The 21,102-nt window shown below is 36.5% G+C and overlaps 3 protein-coding genes across 3 annotated transcripts; 1 reads left to right on the forward strand and 2 right to left on the reverse strand.

The window, feature by feature from the left end:
* Positions 1–10,190: 10,190 nt before the first annotated feature.
* LOC113694569 (universal stress protein PHOS32-like) lies at positions 10,191–11,386 on the forward strand. Its single transcript, XM_027213406.2, has 4 exons — positions 10,191–10,537; positions 10,667–10,776; positions 10,871–10,989; positions 11,112–11,386. The coding sequence occupies exons 1-4, from the start codon at positions 10,363–10,365 to the stop codon at positions 11,200–11,202; spliced, it is 495 nt and encodes a 164-aa protein (XP_027069207.1). The 5' UTR covers positions 10,191–10,362; the 3' UTR covers positions 11,203–11,386.
* Positions 11,387–12,900: 1,514 nt separating this feature from the next.
* LOC113697354 (probable glutathione S-transferase) lies at positions 12,901–14,062 on the reverse strand. Its single transcript, XM_027216939.2, has 2 exons — positions 13,591–14,062; positions 12,901–13,485 (listed from the first exon to the last, which is right to left on the reverse strand). The coding sequence occupies exons 1-2, from the start codon at positions 13,918–13,920 to the stop codon at positions 13,090–13,092; spliced, it is 726 nt and encodes a 241-aa protein (XP_027072740.1). The 5' UTR covers positions 13,921–14,062; the 3' UTR covers positions 12,901–13,089.
* A 2,341-nt stretch (positions 14,063–16,403) lies between these two features.
* On the reverse strand, positions 16,404–17,750 carry LOC113697462 (probable glutathione S-transferase). Its single transcript, XM_027217076.2, has 2 exons — positions 17,141–17,750; positions 16,404–17,014 (listed from the first exon to the last, which is right to left on the reverse strand). The coding sequence occupies exons 1-2, from the start codon at positions 17,447–17,449 to the stop codon at positions 16,622–16,624; spliced, it is 702 nt and encodes a 233-aa protein (XP_027072877.1). The 5' UTR covers positions 17,450–17,750; the 3' UTR covers positions 16,404–16,621.
* Positions 17,751–21,102: the final 3,352 nt, after the last annotated feature.

A 21,102-nucleotide genomic window follows, 5' to 3' on the forward strand; every position in this document is an offset into this window, starting at 1 on the left:
CAAGCTCTACCATACAACAATCTGTTAAGAAGATTTTAACCATGAATTGCTTGGTACAATTACACATATTTACTGTTGAGGATCTCCTCAACTTGGGCTCATGTTTCTCCTTACCATCTATTAACAGAAGATGTGAATCAATTTACATCAAAATGGATTCAATAAACAAAATCCCATTTGTGATGTTAAGAAGGCCAAAAGCCCAAGAAACCCTATAAAACTTCGTTATGCGTTCCCAGAAATTAACTTGCCAGTTCATTCTACTTTTCATTCGACTGGAAGTGCTTTTCATCCCTGCATTCGCTGTTTCAAATTTTGGATCAAAAGCACCAAACTTGCTTTACTACAAGTGGCTTGCTTCGCACTTCCGCAACAAATCTTCCAAACATTTTTGGCGCCGAAAGACGGTCAGTCCATTGGCACACCAACGTTATCTTCACTTCTGGATTAAAATCTCTATTCTCTATTGACGATTTAGATTCGACGGCAAAAGTTTCTTTCTGGATTACGACTTACCTCCAAGCTTCATCTATATTACGTACGGGTCCTCTATACATGTCTGTGAACTTCGATAAATATATACTGTAATGTATTGATTGTGGCTTCTCCATAGCAATCATCTTCAAGTGCAATGATTCCAACCGGGTCCTCCAAATTCCAAGTAGTCTTCTATCGTGCTCGACGTCCTAATAATAATAATGATTCTTTTTTATTTATTCCCGAAGCAAAGGTCTTCAAGTGCTTAACCGTTAACAACAGTTAAAACAGCCCACATGCAAATTTTTCTCAATTAAAAATATCTCTTCAATACTAAAGCAGCTGATCTAAACAATTGTTTGGTATAAAACGATTCGACGTCACTTTTTCTTTTATATAATTCTAAATTTAATCTCATAATCCACTCACTACACATGCTTATCTCATACTCAAACGCCACTGACACAGAAAACTACCTCAAATCAATTCCTGATCCTTTATAATACAAGTCAACTACAATTTCCTTCTATTGAAAAGTTCCAATGCTAAAACTAGTTCTTTTAAATTCTTACTATGTTTCTCAGACTCTTTAATGTAATTACTATACATTTTGTTTGGATTGCATTTTTCTGAACTTTTTGTAAAAAAAATTACTGTAGCGATTTGATATATGTGAGTTACATAGGTGATTGAAAAATGTGTTCAGAAATAATGGACATATCAACCGTCGAAAGTAGAAAAGAATATGTCTGTGCTAGTGCGAAATAACAATTGATTGAGTACTGATTTGCCATTACAAACAATTTTCTTTCTTTTGTTTTTTTTGGGTCCTAACATACAATAATGAGTTCGTTATTCGTTACTTCATTTGTTGGTTTTAAGATTTTAAATCAATGTCCTTTGGCTCACAGACTTGTCTTGCAGTATGTTAAATTTATTTACACTTATTTCCATCTAACCCCTCAGAACATTTTGTTCTTCGAACAAAAGAAAAAAAAAATGTGATGGCAAACAAAATCTTTTTCAGGGTTGTGATGGCTGGCCGTATATGGAAACAGGCCAAGTTGACATAAGCCCTGCAGTAACGAAAAGCATGCAGTTGGTATTTCTCATGGAAAATCTACGTAGTGTAGAGTCATAATCATCGTATCAACAGGGAAGCATGTGGAAAGGATTGCTGGATACTCCGTTCTATCATTTTTACACCATCTACCTGTGTTATGGTTAAGAAGCAGACACCTTCTTTTTTCTTTTTTTTAAAAAAAAGCAATAAGATCGATCGACCAGATATCATCTAATAATTGTGTGTTTCGTGTCGCGAAATTGGCTTCGAGGTTTAGAGCAAGTGTTCCATTATGACATGCAAATTTGTACCGTGATTTCTTATTAATCCCAGCGTTGGCGTGTGCAAATGGGAATCCTAAGCAGACATGAACAAGGCCAAAGGATTCTATCTACCTAATTGCTTTGGAATTGTAAGTGCAATAAGTAGTCTGGACGATAACAAATCAACAACCATGATTGTTAGTGGGGTCGAAGTGCAATTAGCGAAAAGGCAAACAAAAATCTAAAACTAGTGTTAAAGTTAGATGACTTGTGGTAACGTGACTCGCGTAATGATTTTTTTTTTTTTTTTTTTTTTTAGAAAAAGGTCTCTGTTTCTCTCTTTTCTTTTCTTTCCTTTTCTTAATAATTGAGGCCACAGTGGATTCCAGGTATTAGTGGGGCTTTTAAACAGATTAAGGGGAAAAAAAAAAGCGATCCAAAGTCATTTATGCACTGCCAATATTACTTACTGATCTGCTTTTGTTTTTTGGAGTGACCCCGGCGCTTGCTTGCTTGCAACACAAACTGGTTCTCATCTCCGTAGTAGTGGTCTGCTATATACTTAGAAGAAGCTTTTTCATTTCATCATTTTCATGGCTGGCAGTTGGATGTGGGTCTCGACCCATGCACCTTTATATATATATATATATATATCTATATTCTTCCTGCTGTCCGCTGGCACCGGGTCTAGGAGTAGTTATTAAGCTGAATATTATGTTACAGTTGGATTCCATTAATTCTCTGCATTATGCTTTCTTAAGTTCTATGCGTACATCATCGATGTCCAAGGCATGTAGGACCGCCCAGATATTTATACCATTTGCTTAGGTATCATGATCATCCATTCTTGCCCCGCCCCCAGAACGATGATATTTCATTGTTTCTAAACGATGGATGTGCCACCTGCTGCCGGATGCAGTAGTACATTACATATCCAACCAAGTGCCTGATTTGGTTGGATGAGAAGAAAAACAAGACAGTACGCCCGGATTTAGTTGGTCCTTAACAATTAATCAACTGTAGGTTAGTTTAATTAAAGTTAAATGTGTTCTTGGTTTTCCTGCTTTACTTTTTTACTTTTAAGTTTTTAGTTTATCTCATCGCAAAAAAAAAAAAAAAAAAAAAAAGGATTAGGTTGAGGTTGGGGTGGGTGGTGCAATTTCTCAATTCTAACAAGCAACAAATGGACGGATGCGAAGCACTTGTGACTTGACCATATAAAATGGTTATGCAATTTAAGTACGTTTATGGGTGTAAATTATGAAGAATTAACCGTCACAGGAGGACAGAGCATTCTCATCATGTTAAGCTGGGGACCCATCATCACATGGCTGGATTTTGCAGGAATCCGGGGCTACGATCGGATTGTCCCGGAGAATTATTCCCCCCCGCGCCGGGGCGGGGGGGTGGGGCGCTGCTTCTTTCTCTTCTCCGTTTGCTCTTTTCAGTTCTTGGCTGCCTATAAGATGAAAAAGAAACGAGAAACCAGAAAATAATTACTAAACTAATTTTACTTCCATCTTCTTCTCTTCGACTTTTGTCTTTTTTGTTCAAAATAAAAGCCAAGATACTACTGCATCCACTGGTCACAAAAGCGAACGCTAACACAGAAAAATCACGGCTCACTTTTTTTTTTTTTTTGGTGCTAACGGCATACGTACTCAAAGAACTATATAAGTAGGCTGATATTATTTGAAAAGTACTCATATAACAGCGCCGTTGTGTCTGATACAGCGGCATCCGCCGGCGCCGGCAGCCGCAATTTTTGGCTTAGTCAACCTCCATACTTTACTTATCTCAACACATGTGGCCACGTCGTTACAGCTTTTCTTTTCTTTGCTCTCTTTGGTTGAGGAATTGCCGCAGTCACCCCATCTACATTAATTAAGGTGTTAGCATGTTGCAGCAGTAGTAGTAAATTACTTTTGAGGAGCGAACTTTCAATTGGTGAGGCACGCGATTTTCACTCGAGATTCTCAGTGTCACTTTTTTAGTGGTAATTCAGTATTATTTTAATATTTATATTAAATATCATGTTTATTTAATTTATCATGTATTATTTATTTAAATTTCTTCTACCATCACATGATAAATGAAATTGACACTGAATTTCATACCGAACAGTGACATAGAGGATCCCATCTGCGCGATTTTCTAACTTGCACCCTTTTTCTTTTCTTTTTTCCCCTTCATTTTTTTTCTTTTACCCCCTTAATCAAACGGTGAATTTTGTAACAAGAAGATTAAAATTTAAGTTGCGGTCGAGAGGTACCGTCATTCTCCAAAACAAGCCGGGTGATTCGCCTTAAATAGTTGCAACAATCATTTCGGAATAATTCTTCAACTTTCCATATGTCGATGTAATAATAATGTGTGCGGTAATTGATGAAAAGGAGAAAAAAAAACAACGGTTAAACATGAGAATCTTTTCCAATTCTCATCCTCGACTGTATAATTCTGAAGATACAAATTTCTTGGGTGGAAATGTTTAAATAAAAAGGTTATCTTCAAGTCCCGGCTATATAATATATATGGTTAGCTTTTAGTTAAACCCAAATTCATCTACTTAATTAGCCAGGTCCCCGGGGCAACCATCGGGCCAGTCGTGTAAACCGGTTAATAGCACCTGCTACGACGTCGATTATTAAAGGCAGTAAGTAAAACGAAGAAAAAGAAAAAGTAAAGACAAAAGAGCGATTGTGGGGAGCACTAGCAGTGCGTGAAACCGAGGGAACATGTCGCCTTGATTAGCGCAAGAAGTTTTGGCTTCTGGACGTTGTCGTTTTCCTAACCACGCAATGTTGCTGCTGTTAAACTTTCTTCTTCTGGAGATCCCGTGGAAAAAGGTTTTGACCGTCTGTCTTCCACGGACCAAGAATATATTAAATATATATATACTCGCTGCTAAGTCGTTGAATTGGTTATTATAATCTTCTATCAAATGAATACTTTATCTTTTTGTTACATGGCAAAATATAATTTTTTTATTTCAATGACTTTTAAGTATTTTATTTTCTCGTAATAATAAATTTTAGCTTTATTTTTTCATCAACTTACTTTTTTTTTTTTTTCCTTTTTCTCTTCTGAAGAAGCGCTGAGCTTCCCCGGACCGATCTGACCTGATGAGCTCGGCGTGCTGATGAGGAGAGCGCGTCCCAAGCCTGCAAAGCAAACAAGAGAATGATCTGATAGGGGAGCCCCGAGGTCGTCCCCGAGGGCACTCCGACGGTCAAGTTAGTTTTCCGGTGAGTGAGATTCACGGGAAGTAACATAGTCGGGAGTAATTGGCGTATAGTGAGCGTACCTTGTGCAGTTGGTGTGTGTTACCATTTATACCTGCTTGGGAGTCCGACCTCGTACGTTTCGGGACCTGCCCGGAATAATCTCAATCCCGCATTGAGGGGGATCAATCCCGACCTATACGGGATTGTTCTCTGGAGCCCCTTGGAGCCCTAGCGGCGGAGGGCTTCGAGACGGTTCAGATGGGCCCGGGGTCTAAACCCAACTCAGGCCTTCCTGGACTGCCACGTGTATAGGCCCGGGACGGGGCCTCTGCAACTTCCTTAAGAGTAAAGATTATATGTAAAGAGTGCATCTAAAAAACCCTTGAACACACCCACCAATCTAGCATTGCCATGTCAGCAAAATCCCACTCAAGCTATAAATTTTATTTGCTTACATCATCTTTACAATTTCCAATACACCTTTTTATCTTCCCAATATCTTTTTATCTCACATACATCACATCATAAAAAGTGCTACAGTAAAAATATCCCAAATAATCCCAAATAACTTACAATCCAAACAGACCCTAAGGCGTAGGATAAGCATGTAAAATAAAAGGCTTGATCCATTTTAAAATTTAAATATTATCATCTATCCTCCATATCAGAATAGGAAACTTTATTGAAAAAAATGTAAACTTTTTCAAATAACTAAAATGACCTATTTGATAATCCAATTCAATACTTAAATTTAATGGATTTATATTTTAACATATTCAGACCGTTTGATAGCAAAAAATTAAACATCTGAATTAATTAAGTGACACTGAATTTCGTATCCAAAATTTAGTCTCAAAATTAAGTGATAAGTTATTTATTTATTACTGAATATGATATGCACTCAAATGTATTAGATTTAATATTTAACAATTTAATAAGTTAATGTATTCAAATGTCAAATTTAAATTTTATCAAACGCACCCTAAGACTTGTGCCCACCTCTCCTAAGGGGCACATAATAGAAGAACCCTTTTATTAATTCCTTTTCACACTTGTACTACACTAACTCTCTCAACGCTTGAAATCATCTGCCTAACTCTCTCTGCACTTGAAATCGTCTATTTCAAATTTTATCTCCATCCTATCTTGTTCAATTATCACGTGTATTGATTAATAACTCTTAAGATTCTATTATAGATAAATACAACAATCAATAACTCTTAGATTCTGTTAGAAGATAAATCCAACAATACTATACCGATGATGCCAGTTATACAAAGACGGCGTGACAAAGACAAAATGGAGGACAGATGATTTGAAACGCATTTGACGATAGAGTGCTTCTGTTTTGTGCCAGAGCATTTGTTGGTGGATCCTCTCTCACCTTGGGCCTTATTTTTTCAGGAACCCCAGTATGACCTGATTTGGATTTGAAGAAAGTCGGAAATTTAAGTTTGGGCTGGATTCCTAAAACCCATTTGCCATTTGACACCAATCAGGGCTCGAAATTATCGCCTATGAACTGAATCAAATTTTTGGGCGTTACGAATGTAATTTCAACTAATTGGTTGTCAGTTTGGTCCTCCGCTGAATTGGGTGTGTGTGTGTGTGTTTTTTTTAGGGAACCTTTTTCACTTTAAGCCAATTTGTGGTCGGAAAGTACAAATTTATGATTCCATTTATTGGTCTTTGGTGAGGATTTTGCTTCATAAAGTTTGAGCTAATATGCAAAATAATGAGATCTTTTGAGAGTGAACGATAAGTCGTAGTTTCAGAAGAAAAACGTGGGATTTCTTTGGTTTTTTTTTTTTTTGGTGTGGGGTTGATCTCTATTCTCCGTTCCCTATTGCCAGGCTAGAAGAGAAATTGCACTCTAACAGGCATTATTAATTTAGAAGAACTAGCATTTGGAAGTACGCAATCACACCCACCGTTTTTAGAGTTACAGTATCATAAGATCATACCTGACAGGGACAAAGGAAGTTGCAGGGAAGCTTCGGATTCGTTGTCACCTCATCCAATAAGGATTAACAGCCTTGATTTGATATTTTTTCATCCTGTAACTTGGTGAAATCATACTTAGGGCCTGTTTGGAACCTGGGTGTTTTGGAAATATGTCTAAAACTTTACTGCAGTGCACTATAGAAGTTTTTGAAAAAATTTTGTATAAGTTTTTGTAAGGTGAAAAACTTTTTTGTAGAATTTTTTGTAAAGTGAAATTTTTTGTTTCCTTTTCTTTTTTTTTCTTTCTTTTTTTTTTCTTTCTTTTCTTTTTCTTCTCTTTCCTCTTTTCTTCTTCTTCCTTTTTCTTCTTCTTCTTTCTTTCTTTCTTTCCTCCCCGTTACCTCCCAGCAGCAACTCACGCTCGCCACCTCCGCGCCACCCCTCTCCTCTCTTTCCCTTTCTCCTCCTCTCTGCCCTCCCACTCCCTCCCCCGCCACCCTCCCTGCCCTTTCCCCAGCACGACCCCCTGCCCTTTCCTCAGCGCGGCCCCCTCTCCACAGCCATCAACAAGCCAGACGCATCTCCGCAGGATGGGGGACGAAACAGCGGTGGTAGTCGACACCAGCGGTGGTATGGGTTGGGATAGGGGTGGAAGAAGAAAAAAATGGAAGGGAATTTTTTTGTGTGTTTTGGGTATTTTGAAATGTGTAGGTAAAAAACTTTGAGAAAATTTTTTGGGGTTCCTATAGCAAAAGTTATTAAAAAACTTGTCCAAAAACCTGGCTTCCAAACATGCCCTTAGTTATCAAGCTAAACCATGCATGATTTTCAACAATTTCCTATCCTTTACCCCCTCTCAGTCAAAGTGCACGTACAACTAAAATGGGATGTTCGTGAAAGATATGTGATGATTTAACATATATTGGAATACATGAAGTGTGATAAGAAAATTCTTTGCGATTAATGAGTTGGAAGCGAAGAACCTCCTGATTTTAACAAGAGAATGACAAGACATTCCTATTTTCTGGAATTGGTTGGTATCTTCGCCATTAATTTTCTCTCCATTTATAAATCCAATTTTTTTTTATTTTATGCACACCATTTAAATTTTGCACAATAATTTGTTTATGTTAGTAATTTTATTTCCTTAAGTGGATCAATATATTTAAAAATCAAGTTCATACACAAATGTTTTGTTACTCAATTTGCACAAAACAGTTAGAGGGTGCAAAACGGGTCAAGATTCTAAAGAGCCTAGTCCATCTTCCAGCATTGCAAGCGCCGGCGATAAAAAGTAGGGATAATTTCAGAAACCTCCCCTGAGGTTTCTGACATTTACACTTATCTCCCTTGTGGTTTGAACAATTACACTGACCTCCCCTGAGGTTACTAATCCTTTACAAATTCAGTCCAAATGATTAAAATATTATTTTAGAGAGTGAAATTAGAATTTTGTACCTGATTTGTCCTTTGTGCCACATGTCCTATGAATGGCAAAATATTACAAATTAATTAACAATTAATAAACTTTAACGAGCGTAGTTTATAGGCAAATACGTATTGCCTATTTAAAGTACCAGCTCTTTACATGTATTTTACTTTCAAACATTTACTTTATCACAAATATTTATTCCCAAATACAGATTTGTATTTACTCTCAAATATTTAATTTTTGTTAAACACAAAACCTACCAGTTTTTCTTCCGTAGAAATATTAATATAACACTTTTTCAATTTTAGTTATAAATATTTATATATTTAACATAAATTAAATGATTCAGGATAAAATATCTATAAAGAGCCAATACTTTACTCATATAATGGATGAAAGTCATAAAAAATTAATAGTTTATGAGGCCATTTATTTTTTAAAAAATATTTAATTTATATTAAATAGATAACCTACTGATTTTTTTTGCAAGAATATTACTTTAACACTTTTTAATTTTTAATTACAAATGTTAATATATTTATCATAAATTAAATATTTGAAAATAAAATATCTGTAAAGAGCCGATACTTTAAATAGGATATACGTATTTGCCTATAAACTTATTTAAAGTACCGGCTCTTTACAGGTATTTTATTTTTAAATATTTAATTTACAATAAATATATCAATATTTGTAATTAAAAATTAAAAGGTGTTACAATAATATTCTTGTAAAAAGAAAATCGATAGGTTATCTATTTAATATAAATTAATTTTTTTTTAAAAAAAGAAATGGCCTATAAAATGTTAATTTTTTATGGCTTTCATCCATTACATGAGTAAAGTATTAGCTCTTTATGAGTATTTTATTCTGAATCATTTAATTTATGTTAAATACATAAATATTTGTAACTGAAATTGAAAAAATGTTATATTAATATTTCTACGGAAGAAAAACTGGTAGGTTTTGTATTTAACAAAAATTAAATATTTGAGAGTAAATACAAATATGTATTTGAGAATAAATATTTGTGATAAAGTAAATGTTTGAAATAAAATTCATGTAAAGAGCTGATACTTTAAATAAACAATACATATTTGCTTATAAATTACGCTCGTTAAAATTTATTAATTGTTAATTAATTTGTAATACTTTGCCATTCATTGGACATGTGGCACAAAGGACAAATCAGGTACAAAATTCTAATTTCACTCTCGAAAATAATATTTTAATCATTTGGACTGAATTTGTAAAGGATTAGTAACCTCATGGGAGGTCAGTGTAATTGTTCAAACCATAGGGGAGGTAAGTGTAAATGTCAGAAACCTCAGGGGAGGTTTCTGAAATTATCCCTAAAAAGTATCAGGAGTTCGTTGCAATTGCAATACCAGTGTGGTTTTCAACGTTATAATAGAGGCAAGGGATAAAAGAACAACACCGATACCAGCCTTCATTTTTTCTTTTTCTTTTTTTTTTTTGGGTACAAACTACAAACCTGGCATCGATTATTATAAGTTGGACAATGAGAAATTAATATACTACCTACTAGAGTACTATTTTGCTTTTTGAATTGTGGACGAGTGATGAGTGATGAGTGATGACAGGTAAAAAGCAAAACTTGTGTCGACAAAAAAAAAAAAAAAAAAAATGACAGGTAAAAAGCAAAACTTGTGCGCTGAGTTGAGCCCACCAAGGAATGGAATGGCGGTCCGCATGTGATCGCGACCTGTCAAACGTCAGACGAGTACAGCAGCAAGAAATCTTCAGAACCTGTTTGGTGACTTTTTTGTCCATGACCCAAAGTATCCGCAACACTAGAAAGGAAAGACAAAAAGTTCACAAAATTCATCATCATCTGATCTGAGCCTATTGCACTGCACGCAAGAACTTCTTCTCTTCACGCTTCATCCTCCTATATTAACCCCACAAAGAAAGAGCCAAAAAGATCAGACTCGAAATATGGTAAAGGACAGGAAAATAGGGGTGGCAATCGACTTCTCAAAGAGCAGTAAGTTGGCACTGCAATGGGCTATCGAAAATTTGGCTGATAAAGGTGACACCTTCTTCGTCATCCATGTCAACTCTCATCATCTGGACGAGTCTCGCAATCAGCTTTGGTCCCAATCTGGTTCACGTAGGTTTATCTAGTCCTGACATCAAACTCTTTTCTAATAAATCTAGCCGATCGATAATACGTATATTTCTCGGAATCTCTATGATCTGTTTAAATCAAATCTGACGTGGGATTACTTGTTCATCTCAGCTCTTATTCCATTAGTTGAGTTCCGGGAGCCGGAGGTGATGAAACAATATGGAGTCAAGACCGATATTGAAGTTCTTGACATGCTCGACACTGCTGCCCGGCAGAAAGAGGTTGGGTTTTCGATATTTGTGCTTGTGCCTTTACCACATGGTCTTTTTGCTTGTTGCCTTCTTTAAATACTGTACGACTTGTAATTTTGTGCAGATAATCACCGTCTGGAAATTATACTGGGGAGATGCCAGAGAGAAGCTTTGCCAGGCTGTTGAAGATTTGAAGCTGGATTCTATGGTGATGGGTAGCAGGGGATTGAGCTCCATCCGAAGGTCGTTTCCCATTTCTCTGCCTTTTCCGGTTTCCCTTTCGATTTGTGTAAAAAGACGTTTCTCTTGCTCGTGTTCTTTGGTTTTTTGCCCTGCGTTTGATATGATTTCTTTTTCATACCCAGGATAATATTGGGAAGCGTGACAGACTATTTGCTTGCCAACGCGACCTGCCCCGTTACTGTGGTAAAGGATCCAGATCTTCACAGGCATTGATTTCAGAAGCTTTAATGAAAAAATCGCCTACTTTGCGTTTATAGTTTGGTAAATCACCTATGAGGATTCATCAACTACCAGAAACTTGTTCAGCCTTTTATGATACTTGGGTTGTGGTTTTCAGTAGTTACTGTGGACTGTTGGCAACAATAATACTCGGTATGATACTTTCTTGTGCCTAAAATCTCCATCCAGTCAGCTTCAGCGTAAATGCCTAATTGAACCTCTAATTTTCTCGGACTGATTAACTTCACACAAGGTACCTTGGGATCATCTGGAAATATTCCTGTTTGTTTATCAACTCTATTTCCGTAGCCTACTGAATTATCTCGCAGCCAGAATGCTATGGCATTGGCAATCACTGTGGTCTTTTGCTCCTCACTTTTGTTCCGGCAAGCTTTACACGGGGCAGGCAAGCACTGAACGTAAGCTACACCATTGGTTGGGTTTTTTTTTTTTTTTTTTTTTTGGGCCGTGCTTCTAGTTTTATGTGGCTCAATCATAGATTCAAAAGAAACCAGGAATTTGAACGAAGGATAATTGCTTTCAGCTTATGATCGGAAGAGATGAGGAAAAAATAACTGACCCAACATTAGGAAATATCAAGAATGAAACCAAAAACTTTAAACCTTCTCGTGTCTATGAAATCAGCCCAGAAACATGTAATAATTCTTGAGTAGGTTTCATAGCTGTACTGGAGAATCTTGAATCAAAAAAGACTCGGCCACTTGAGAAACAGAGGGCTCGTATTCGACGGATCTTCCATTGTGTATTTCTATTTGACGCCTTTAATTTTAAGTTTCAGAGCAAATTCAAGTCTCTGAGTACATGGGATAGCCCAGTAACCGCGATTTTTGCAGCTCTTTTACTCTTGACAATTGAGTTCTTACTTCTTGCCTTTGCATTTCCTTGGTCGATCATGTTTCTGTTGGTTTTCCTGGCTGCTTGTCTGTTTTAATATCGGATCTAGCCAAGCATTGACGAGATAATACTACTACTGCATTTGTTTCAGATTAGCTTTTATTAATCTGTAAGCGTGACAGTAGTATATGCTTAATAGGGCAACAAGAAATTCATCACAAAGCTCTTAATGCTAGCGAAGTACAAGGTGACAAGAATGATGAAAGTGAAACTGAAGAAAAGGAAATACTTATTTAAAGCACATAATAATTATTTAGGAGTCGATCTGGGCCATCATCAATTATGCGGACCGAGGGCGGAGGTGCTCAAAGCAGTTTAATGTTGGGAGGCAGAGATTCCTCTGTAGGGTAGCTGCAACTGACCAACACTTCAGCCCAATTCCATAAGTTGGGAAAACCTTTCTTTGGTCAGCAAGTTTATTCCCAGAAATTCTTGAATCACTCTGAGCCAACATGCGATTAAACTCGATGCAATAGCAAAACTTATGAATCTCATACAGGAAAAGAGAACCCAATGATCAAATTTGGATTTCAACGTGGAACTTAAATTGATGGGACATGCTCAAAAATCAACATTTATTATTTTTAAAATTTTTTTTTTAAGGTAAAAGGTCCTAATGGAGAGAATTACTGTAAATTGTTGACCAATACTCGCGGACAGGTAATATTTAGAACCTCTTTCATTCATCCGTAGAGCAAGTCAAATATGATCTCATACATGGGTGCTGATTTTGTTTTTATCATATGGAGCGAGAAATACTTGCAAGCGCCCACAAGGTGAAATTAGAAACCCCAATATACGAGGGGATAAAAACTTGCATGAAAATTGAAACTCCTGCAAATTACACGGTTCAACTTTTATTAGTACATCAATACGAGGAAGGGAAGGCTGCATGATTGAATAAGGAAACCAAAAGATCGGCGACTTTTATTTGGTTCATGATCTAGTGGTGAAGAGAAAGTTCATTTAGCAGCCGCCGGGGGGTGGAAGCTGCAGACGAGATTGGAAAGAGGAAACTAGAGTTTTCCCCATGTAAGCAGGGGGAAAATTGGCTATTAGTTTGTCTTGTGGAGGCAGACATTTCTTGACGGGGCTACAATTAACGAAGTTTTCGGCCCATTCCCACAGCTTTGGAAAATTGTCTTCGGTGAAGACATCTAATTTGAGGGCTTCTTGGATGGTCCTAAACGAAAAGCCGATGAAATTGGCCACAATGTCCACCATCCCAATGCTATCTCCTCCGAAGAATCTCTTGCCCCCAAGTTCGTTTTCTAGAACTGTCAGGCGTTCAAGGGCTTCTGCCTTATTCTGCTCATATTGCTCGCTCGTGCTCCAAATGGTTTTCCATAGCGCGGGAAAGCACTGTCGTAAACAAACATACTAAGCGTGTTAGCCGATATGAGCATGAAGAGAAATTCAGTGCTCCAAAGATTCGATACCATGAATTGGTGACACTGAAAACTTTACCTTCTGGTCGACAAAATTGGCCCAGAAACGTGCCCTGGCTTTTTCAAATGGATCTTTAGGCAATATTGGATTATTCTTCCAGGTCTCATCAATGTATTCAAGAATCACCATGGATTCGACAATGGGTTTCCCGTTGTGAAGCAGAACCGGAATTTTTTTGTAAACAGGGTTGTACTGCAGAAGCTGAGGACTTTTGTTGGTAAGATCTTCCTCTATGTATTCATACTGGATGCCTTTAATTTTAAGAGCGATCTCAACACTGCGACAAAATGGGCTTACCCAATAACCAAACAGCTTCACTTCCTCCATCTTCGATCCACGGGAACTCATGAATTACTGAGCTTCAGAGTTTGCCTCCCGTTATAGTAAGGCTGTACAGTTTTCAATGGTCTTGATCGGTCACCTGGCATTGCAATTTCTTATATAGGGGAACATCACGAGAATTTTCAAAAGCACCAAGGAAAAAAAAAAACTAATTGTAGCATTCTCATTACAGCCACCAATAAAAAGAAAGAAAGAAAGAAATTCTCATTTCAGCCAACGACCATTGTGCCTTTGCAGACAAAGTCCTGCAAAAGCGTATTAGTTGCACATGTAAGTACATGATTAGACAAAGTTGTGCTGTCCATTTACTGTTAATGCCTAAGCACAGCGAATATTACGTCTCCACAAATACGCAGTTGCATTCGCATGCTGTCCATTTTTTATATGTCGGTTTTATTGTTAAAATTTTATTTTGTTAATTTGTACAATATTGCAATTTTGCTTTCTGAGAAGACGACAAAATTGTGGTCAGAACGTCCAGCTTTGTAGTTCCAGTACTTTACTTTGACGATCGGATTTAGGGATAATTTCAGAAACCTCCTCTGAGATTTTTGACAATTTCACTGAGCTCCCCTGAAGCTTGAAAAATTATACACATCTCTCTTGATTCGATAGTTTTAGTAACAAAATCTTAAAATAATATTAACTTGATCAAATTTTAAATGAATACCCAAAAATTCCCTTGTGTAATGAGTTTTAATTTATTTCTCTATAAAATTATAAGATTATCTAATGTAATTATAAGAAAAAGGTGCCTAATTTTTTATGTCCATGCCTACTATTTGATAAACAACCATAATAATAATTTTATTACTATGATATGATATGATACTTTTGATGGTATTTTGTTATTGATTTAGATTTATAAGATAGAAAATAAAATGTTGAAATAATTGATTCAGAGTTTATGAATTTTTTGAATAGTGGGATTATCATAATTTAGTAGTGATTTTGGACAATTTCCTTTTGATTTATTGTTAATTTTAATACCAAAAAATAGAAAATAAAGATTAGCGAAAAACATCGAATTACGTATAAAGTTAACTCATAAAAAAAATCATTAATTCGATATTTGATTACAATATAAATTAGAGATAATTGTAGTAATTTTACAATTTTATTGGCAAAAAATTAAAATAAAAAGGAATAAAAAGGAAAAAGAATGAAAAAATAATTTTAAAGTTATTCTAAGTATAAGCATACCAAACAAGGGAATTTCATTAAAATATTTAAGGGTAGTATTATCATTTTAAATAATAAGGGAGGTATGTGTAATTTTTCAAACCTCAGGGAAGCTCAGTGAAATTGTCAGAAATCTTAGGGGAGGTTTCTGAAATTATCTCTTGAATTTGTAGTTCCAGTTAGGGGTGTGTATCGAATTCGAAATCGGTAATTCGGAATATTTTGAAATTTTGGTATCTGATAATTCGATCGAATTCGATTTCGAATTCACCAATTCCGAATTCGAATTCATACTGAATTCAATTCGAAATTCTGTAAATTCCGATTTCACCGAATTCGGAAAAAATTATATATTATTATATAATTTATAATTTATAATTTATAATATAATATAAATATTATATAATATAATATTGTATAAATTTTATATTACATGTATAAAATATATATATATATATATTAAAAACAAATTTGAAATTGAAATCGGAATTCGAATTCCGATTTGAAAAACTCTATTATCGAATTCGAACCAAATTTGAAATATATGAATTCGGAAAACCTAAATTCGATTCCGATTGACCGATTTCGAAAATTTCGAATTCAATTCGAATTCGGTCGGTAAATCGAAATTTTTCAATTTTGCACACTCCTAGTTCCAGTTGACAGCCTTAACGATGACGTTTTCGTCTTTAAAGGTAGTTTTATAAACTCACACGGAAAGCTCGCTTAAGATAATGACAGAGACGGGCCGCATGAAATGCGATCCCACGAGGAAGACTTGAATCGAATTTCCTTCATTTCTATTCTTTTTTGATAAGTGAATTTATATAGATCCCATGAATAATCAATTTAAAACCACTCACTCATACGATAAATGGATGTGAATTTATATGGTCATTCATCTCAAGTCAATAAATTTTGTTTAGTCATCCAAATTCATTTATGCTGGTTTTGTTTGGATGGATAAATGGATGTGAATTCATTTTGCTACCTCTAACTCTTCTTACCTTTGAAATGAATAGATGCCTGATTAATCTTTTTATACTGTTACGAAGTTACTACTATAATCTTCTCATTCAGCAGCTTCGTTATTGTTTTTTCCCTTTATCAGAAAGTGAAAGTTCATCAACTCTTTTGTTTTTTGGATAAAATAGAGGTCAATATTATTAATAAATTAATTGCAGATCATTCGGCACGATTTATTTAACAAAAAATATCTAATACATAGATCTCAAATAACTACTCCATTAGATATGAGAAAAAAATAAGGATAGCTTATGAAGAAGGAAAAAGTGAAGAAGAAAAAGTGAAAAAACTGAACAAAACTCACATTAGGATAGCTTATGAAGAAGAAAACACTCAGCAGTAAACGATGGGAGAGAGAAAACTCTCATTGAACATGAACCAAAAAAAAAAAAAAAGAGAAAAGGAAGGAAGCCTTGGTTTGAGGGAAGGCTGAGAGTATAGAGGAAGAGACAGCCGGTGGGTAGAGCTCTTGATCTACTGAACGGTGAACAGCAGGAGTCTATTTAGCAGCGGCAGCAGCTGCCAGACGAGATTGAAAGAAGGCAACAAGATGCTGTCCCATGTAAGGAGGAGGGAAAATGGCAATTAGTTTGTCTTTTGGGGGAAGAAACTGGTTGATATCACTACAATTAACGTAGTTTTCAGCCCATTCCCAAAGCTTTGGGAAGTTGTCCTTGGTGAGGACATCTAATCCTAGAGCTTCTTGAATTGTCCTAAACCAAAATGCTATGAAATTGGCAACAATGTCCACCAGCCCAATGCTATCTCCACCAAAGAACTTCTTCCCCTCGAGTTCATCTTCGAGAAATTTCAGGACCTCTCCAGCTTCTGCCTTGTCTTTGTCATATTGCTCGCCAACGCTCCAGAAGGTTTTGAAAAGGGCAGGCAAGCACTGCAATATTGCAAATACAAATGCATTCATACTGTGCGTATGGATTGAATATGAAGATGATGAAGTAAAGAATACCGGCTAGTAGAAACTCAGTGATTAAAAGGTTCTTCAATATCTGAACTGTACCTTTTCTTCGGCATAATTGGCCCAGAAACGTGCCTTGGCTTTCTCATGAGGGTTTTGGGGCAGGATTGGATTAGTCTTCCAGACCTCATCAATATATTCAAGAATCACCAAAGACTCGGCAATGGGTTTGCCATTGTGAAGCAGCACAGGGATTTTTTTGTGCACAGGGTTGTATTGCAGAAGCTGAGGACTTTTGTTGGATGGATCTTCTGCTATGAAATCGTAGTGGACTCCTTTAAGTTTCAGGGCTATCTCCACTCTGCAACTAAATGGGCTTGCCCGATGACCGAACAACTTCACTTCTTCCATCTCGATCGACCGGCACCTAATTTGACTCTCCGTCCTTTTCTAGCTGTAGACTGCACCTGGAGTAATGTTCAATGCATTGTATTTGTATAGGGGAAAGATTGTGAGAAGTTCCTTAGCGACCAAGGACAAGGAATTGCTAGTATTCTAGTAGTATTAATTTAATTGGCTGACCATCGCGATCTCACGAGTATCCGTCAACGGAAGGTGATGGCAAAATCCGGGGAACATTCAATGCATTGAAGGAGATCCATTTTTAAGTTGTCGAGTCATTATTGATCAATAGGTGACAGCAGCCAGGACTGAAGAGAACAAGTCCCAAATCCATTTTATACTTACACTTATTTTATCCAAAGCACATCTCTGACTCTGAGGGTGATATCATCCGACTACAAACTAATCTGCATTAGTTATGAAACTGCTGAACTGAAAGATGCACGCATAGGGTAATTGAACAACGGGCATTCAAAATTAAACAGTTTAAAATTGCAGTAAAGCACGTAATCCCCTTGCTCCAAGTCCAAAATATGCTCCATTCGAGTCTGTAACATACACATTTAGGATTGGCATTCAAGCTGGCGCAGCATTTGCTTAATGCATAAGCCGGCGAAAAGTCACGGCGGGCGCAAGCAGCTGCTTCTAGAAGGTGCAGCCCCCCTTAAAAATTTGACGAGGCCTCATTAAGCTTGACATCAATTCTTAATAATTGAATAAGTTGATGATGTGGCTTCCCAATGGTTTCGATCCACGTCAGTTTGGTTTGCTCTCTCCTTTCTTGTTATCTCAAACCATGTACGTTTCAGAGAGAAAAGATACTACGACCGCAGGTAACGTGACCCATGCAATGACCTCACCCACCTCCAAAACACAACACCCAAAAAAGAAAAAAGAAAAAGCAATCTCCAGCTTACTTGATTGCCAATTCCATACGTTCATTTGCACCATATTTTTTACTTGGTTGCCAATTCTATACGTTGAGTTGTTGGTCTGATTTGCACCATATTTCTGCATCAAAGGAATTAATTACTCTTTGGTGAGCTTTGACATGTTCGAGTTTGAAACTTGTGCAGCTTTACCAAAAGATATACTAATTAATATGCTATTCCTTTGAAAACTTTAGTAAAACTAATCCTCCAATCGGTGGAGGTGGCCAGTCTCTGAATTTTGGTCGATGATTTTAATCGTTTCTCCTGAAAGAGACACCTGCAGCGCCGGTCATCTTCCTTCACTATAAAAATTTTTTGGAGCTTATACGAGGTTCAATTGAGCAGGCCCAGACGGACCACTCAAATTTTACTGGGCTCGTTCTGTCTTTGATTAAGTATCAGTCGGGCCCTCAAGTTACTCATAACATTTTACGACTACAAAGGAATAGCAGGATTAGCTATTAGTGCAATTCGGCTAGGCCCTTCCAGTAGATCCCAGACACGGGGAGAGACGCAAGGGGCAAAAAAAAAAAAATGTCGGAAATTCAGAAAAGAAGCGAGATTTCACCATCAGAAAATGAATTTCAAACTAAAAAGCATGCATGTAATTTTTTTTTTCTACCAAAAGATACTTAAAAAAAAAAAAAAGAGGCAAAATTCTACAGAACTGTGATAAATGTGCAATGTTACTTTAATAAGGGTTTCTCTTTAGGCAGGGAATAAAGAGAGCCTTGAAGCTTTAACAACGTTATGAATACGATTTTGTCTTTGGCGTGGCGGTAGTTCAAAATCAACAATCAAATTTGGTTAGGTGATTACTGCTTTGGCACTAGCCGTTACGGGGAACCATCTTTTGCCTTCTGCGCTTTTCAGCATTAGTTCGAACCAACGCCACTAACCACATATAGGAAATATGTAGGAAACCTTACAAGTAAAGTCACCAAACATGTGGCACTTTAAAAAAAAATTTCGATTAGAAAAAAGAGCTCAGATGGAGAAATCAATTTGAGGTTGGCATATACATTGCGAATCTATGATTGTTTGGCTGGTAGAGAAAAAAAAAATATCAATAACAAGCACCGAAAAATTTGGCAGAATTTCACCTTAAAATTTGTCATTCTGTTCTTTCTTCTTTTTTTTTGGTAAGAAACTCCATAATTCTTTTAAGATCAATATATGCAACGCGGACGCTGGGAATATGTTTTCACCGACAATTTAGATTGATTTCAAACTTCCGTCACTCCAAAATTCTAAATCACGCCCAGTGTTACACAGTTTAAGCTTAATAAAGTAGGCAATTGATTGATTTGGAGAGCACTATGGTGGGGAAGGGAGTCTTAGGTTGTGCTGGAGGTGATTTGATACATGTGAGATAATCGCTACAGTAATTCTCACATATATCAAATCGCTACAGTAATTTTTTTACAAAAAAATTCAGAAAATTGCAATACAAAGTGCCAAAATGTATGATGCAATGACGAGAGAGTGCTATAGATATTCATTTGTCTAAAGCATAGCATACAAGTTTTTGGGACGTGATGGCCTCATTAATAAGCATCAGCATATATGTTTCTTACACTCTCCACCGTGTTATTAGGGAGGTTAATGACTAAGGAGTGAAGGTCGAGGGTTTTTTGTTCCTTCCTTCAAATGTGGCTTTCACTGACCAATTTGACCTGACCTAGCCTGAACAACATTAACCCGCAGGGCATTGGGTTCCCACAACCGCTTAAAATGTTCATAGAATACAAGAAGATGAAGCTTTCTTCCTGGTTTTCGGAGCCTGAAATCGACCCTAATCAGTCGCATAGAACTGCATTCTTGCAAAAAAGAAAGAAGAAAAAGGAAACAACAGAGCCATCAGCTAGGGGGTTAAAAGGCCAACCAAGCTTTCACTTGTCTCCTTGTTCCCTCATTAGATGTCTTTGCTCAAATCTTTACTTGCTGTTCTGTTTTGACTCCATCTGGAGACAACTCCAAGTGGCCCAAAGCAATAAGCCGAAACTCGGAGGTTCATAATAGTTTATCTTTGTGCCCCACTTCTCTACCTACGTGCTACCGGAGGATACAATGACAATATGAAAAGAATCAATTCAATTGCTCTCATTCAACAACGAAAGCCCAGTAGTTTTTTCTCCCTATAATTTCCTTGCCTTGATTATGTGGAATTTGCTTCTCCATTTTAGTCTTAGAAAGTAGTAGTAACAGATCAGTTCCTCAACTGCAAATGTGGATTGTAAAATTAGTGATTGCCTGATCTAAGTCCTGAAAATTTTTGCAGCACAACACTGGTCTTTAGGCTCAAACAAACAAAGGTTTTTGTCCTCTGTGCCTTTAAATACAGAATAAGCACACCAAAAATAGAAGATGCCATAGAGAAATACCTTTTATTTCATGCTCTCTCTCTCTCGCAGAAATTAGCACAAAGTAATTAATGAAGCCACCGATACAAGTGATGTATACAAAAATGAACGTGTTTATCCTGCGCCTAACAGTTGAGAATGGAAGGGTGTGGAAAGGAGTTGGCGGAAAAATATTTTTAAAAAAAAGTGTTTAGCATTATTGATGTATACAAAAATACAAGTTAGTAGGATACGTTTAGTATATCTTGGGATAATTTTAGAAACCTCCCATTAGGTTTTTGACATGATTTCAAAAGTTCACCTCGCCTATAATAATAGTTAATTTAATCAATCGTTCTAACCTGTTTGGATTGCCATTTTTTCAAGC

This window comes from Coffea arabica, chromosome 6e, assembly GCF_036785885.1.
Source record: "Coffea arabica cultivar ET-39 chromosome 6e, Coffea Arabica ET-39 HiFi, whole genome shotgun sequence".
NCBI classification, from domain to species: Eukaryota; Viridiplantae; Streptophyta; class Magnoliopsida; order Gentianales; family Rubiaceae; genus Coffea; species Coffea arabica.